Source organism: Bison bison, unplaced genomic scaffold (assembly GCF_000754665.1).
Source record: "Bison bison bison isolate TAMUID 2011002044 unplaced genomic scaffold, Bison_UMD1.0 scf7180017864526, whole genome shotgun sequence".
Lineage (NCBI taxonomy): Eukaryota > Metazoa > Chordata > Mammalia > Artiodactyla > Bovidae > Bison > Bison bison.
The window spans coordinates 2,853,439-2,856,245 of NW_011495077.1; the positions used below are offsets into that span (position 1 = coordinate 2,853,439).

Consider the following 2,807-nt stretch of genomic DNA (forward strand, 5'->3'; position numbering starts at 1 on the left):
CATGCCTGCAGACCTACCGTGGCCTGCGTGTGACCTACCTCTATCTCCAGCTGCCAAAAGAAGCTCTGTATACCTGCTCTCAGCCAAAGCAAACATACACACCCCATGTCTTGGGTGGAGAGGTGAGGGCCAGAGTCCATTTGGGATCTGCCGCAAATAGATGCCTGGGTTCACCGTCTGCTGGCTGCCCCCTGTACACGAAAAGTGTGCACTGTGTTCAGCCTGGGTGCATGCCCCCTTCCTGTTGCCGTCACGGGCTCTCGGCTGCCCTGCCGCCCTCCCTACACTTCTGCTAGTGGCTGAACCTCCCTCCTGCCCTGGCCCACACAGTGCTGGCTCAGCTTCTGACTGCGATGGCTGAGATCTGTGATGCTGGCACTCCTCACAGGAAGGAGCCTGCTGGGTATGCTGAGGCTGGTCCATCTGGTCCCATGCAGGGGCCTGTCAGGCTCACCTGAACCACCTGTTCCCAAATAGCACCAAGCAGGAAGCAGGGGTGGGGGGGTGGGGGACAGAAAGAGCAGAGTCTGCAAAGTAGCACAGGTCTCCCTAGCTGCCAAACCCTGCCCTGATCCGAGGACTGCAGGCAGGAGATGCAGTGGGAGGCTGGGGGGGGCAATTGTGGGGGTGGAGTAAGAAGGGCAGGTCCTGAGACACCAGAGCTCTACTCTTCACCTTGGATGTCTGGCACAAGGTCCCATGCAAGCAAGTGGAATAAAAATGCAGCCAGAGGGCATCTCTCTCCTGCCTTAAAGACAATACTTCTGGGGCAGAGGGCAGAGGGCAAAGGTCAGGGGCTAGGTTTCCATCCTTGAAAGGCTTGAGTCCTCAGAGTGGGAAAATGAGGAAGCCAGAGAAGCTTGAATATTTCCAACCACCCAGCAGGTTCCCTCGACGCAGGCGCAGAGATACCCGGTCTCCAGGGTCCAGGGGCAGTAGCACAGAGCTGGTGGCCGCCTCCCGGGTCACATCTGGATCGTTGGCAAAGGCCGAGACGACAGGCCATGTGTTCAGCATCAGGCTCACCTGGGGAGGGGAATCCAGTTAGCACCTCTCCCTGGCCCTTGTCCCAGGAACCCCACTTCCCTCCTTTTCTCCAGCCCCAGAGAGACACTCTGGAAGCTGGGGCTCAGTGCGCCCTCCTGGATGACTGAGAGGTGGCCAGCATTGCACTCTGTGCCTCCTTCCCAATCTCTGCTAAGCAGGCCCTCCCCCACCCTTGCTCCTGGCCCCCCAGGATGTAGCTTAATGGAGGTCTGCCTGTGGGTCCCCTGCGCTCCCCTCCTCCCTCCCCCTCCTGAGCCAGGGATGGGACAGGGCCTAGGGTTCAGGTCACCTGGACAGTCTGGCGGTTGTACACCTTCACCACATGGAACCGGAAGCTGTAGACGCCCCGCACAGGGGCCACGAAGGAGCCAGAGGTGCGGTCAAAGCCACCTCCCTCGTTCACTAGGACCTGTGGGAAGCAGACCCTGCTGAGTGGGGCTCGGGGATGCTTGGGGCTCCGAGAAGCCACGGCATTGGGGGAAGGGGCAGTGAGTAAGGACAGGAAGGGGTGGCAAGTAGACTAAACAGGAAGAATGGACAGATTTAAAAGAAATGATGAGAAAGGCAAGGAAGGTATGGTGGGAGTGAAGGGAAAGGAGACGGGCAGCGGGACCCACAGCAGGGCCATTTCCTTAGCAGCAGAGTGGGTTTGGACAGTGACTCCAGGTCTTTGCAGGGTAGGGGGATTACCTGGTCGAAGTAGATGGCTCCACTGGTGCCATTGCCGATCTCCCCTGCTGGCTCATGGTGGTGGCTGCGGACTGCAGCAAATGCCACTCTTCCAGGGGGCGCCTCTCCCAGGGCTGCTCCCCCTGGCCCTCCTGCGGCAGCTCTGCCGGGCTCACAGACCACCAGGCACTCGCCTTCCAGGAGGACTGGCTCTGTCCCCTCCTGGGCCCACCCGGCCCTCAGGGCCAGAAGTGTGAGGGCCAAAGGCAACCCCAGGCTGAGTGAGGGACCTGGCGGCCAGTGTCGCTTTGTTCCCAGCATGGCTGAGTGGCTCTGTGACCCACAAACCTTCTCTTTCTGCTCCTTGGTTCTTCCCGCCTCTCCCCCAGGCTCTCACCACCCCTCAACCTGCTTCTCAGCTCTCTCTCTGGGACTCCTTCCTGGTCACCTGGTCTTGGCGTCTCTCTCTCCATCCCTCTCCAGGCCCCACGACTCTGTCCTGCCTCTCACTCCTGCTGTCACTGCAGTTCCCTCCTCCTTGGCAGGGCACAAAATGACAGCAGCTGGGCTTTGGGAGGGAGAGGAGAAGTGAGACAACCAGACAGGAGGGCTACAACCAGAACCCCAGGGCAGCCCCTCTGGAGAGCACTGAAGGCTGGAACTGGGACTACTGGGTGTCTGTGTGAGATTGTGAGTGCACGTATGTGTATGTGAGTGTGTGCAGATGTGTGACAGCCCCTTCCTCTTCACTCCTCCCCTCTTCAAAAATCCTTCACAAGTCAGCAGCCCTCTTAGCAGAATCTTTTCCACTGTTGGAAGAAAGGGAATGTTCTTGTATTTTCCCCACAACTGTTTTAGTGGAAAGTGCTTGGGTCAAGGGTGTCACTATCCTGTGATCCTGGGCCAGTCTTTTTCTTTTCTTGGTCTTCTATATCATCATTCGAAGGGACTGGATTAGTCCCTTTAAGGCCCTCTTCACCTCCATCTCTCCCTGAACTGGTTCCTCATTCCAGAGAAACAACTGAAAACTCTGAAGAGCGAGGAGACCTGACCCGGCAGCCTCCGAGCCAGAGCGGGCGAGTGGGCGGGGC

General features: G+C 58.7%; 1 protein-coding gene across 1 annotated transcript in view; it reads right to left on the reverse strand.

The window, feature by feature from the left end:
- Positions 1-2,801, reverse strand: part of CBLN3 (cerebellin 3 precursor) — a 4,721-nt gene extending 1,920 nt beyond the window's left edge. Inside the window, exons 1-3 of the mRNA XM_010831366.1 lie at positions 1,738-2,801; positions 1,337-1,456; positions 6-1,026 (exon numbers count right to left, since the gene is read on the reverse strand). Coding sequence (XP_010829668.1) covers positions 829-1,026; positions 1,337-1,456; positions 1,738-2,037 — 618 coding nt within the window. The 5' untranslated portion in view covers positions 2,038-2,801 and the 3' untranslated portion in view covers positions 6-828. The remainder of the gene's footprint in view (positions 1-5; positions 1,027-1,336; positions 1,457-1,737) is intronic.
- Between the last annotated feature and the right edge of the window lie 6 nt (positions 2,802-2,807).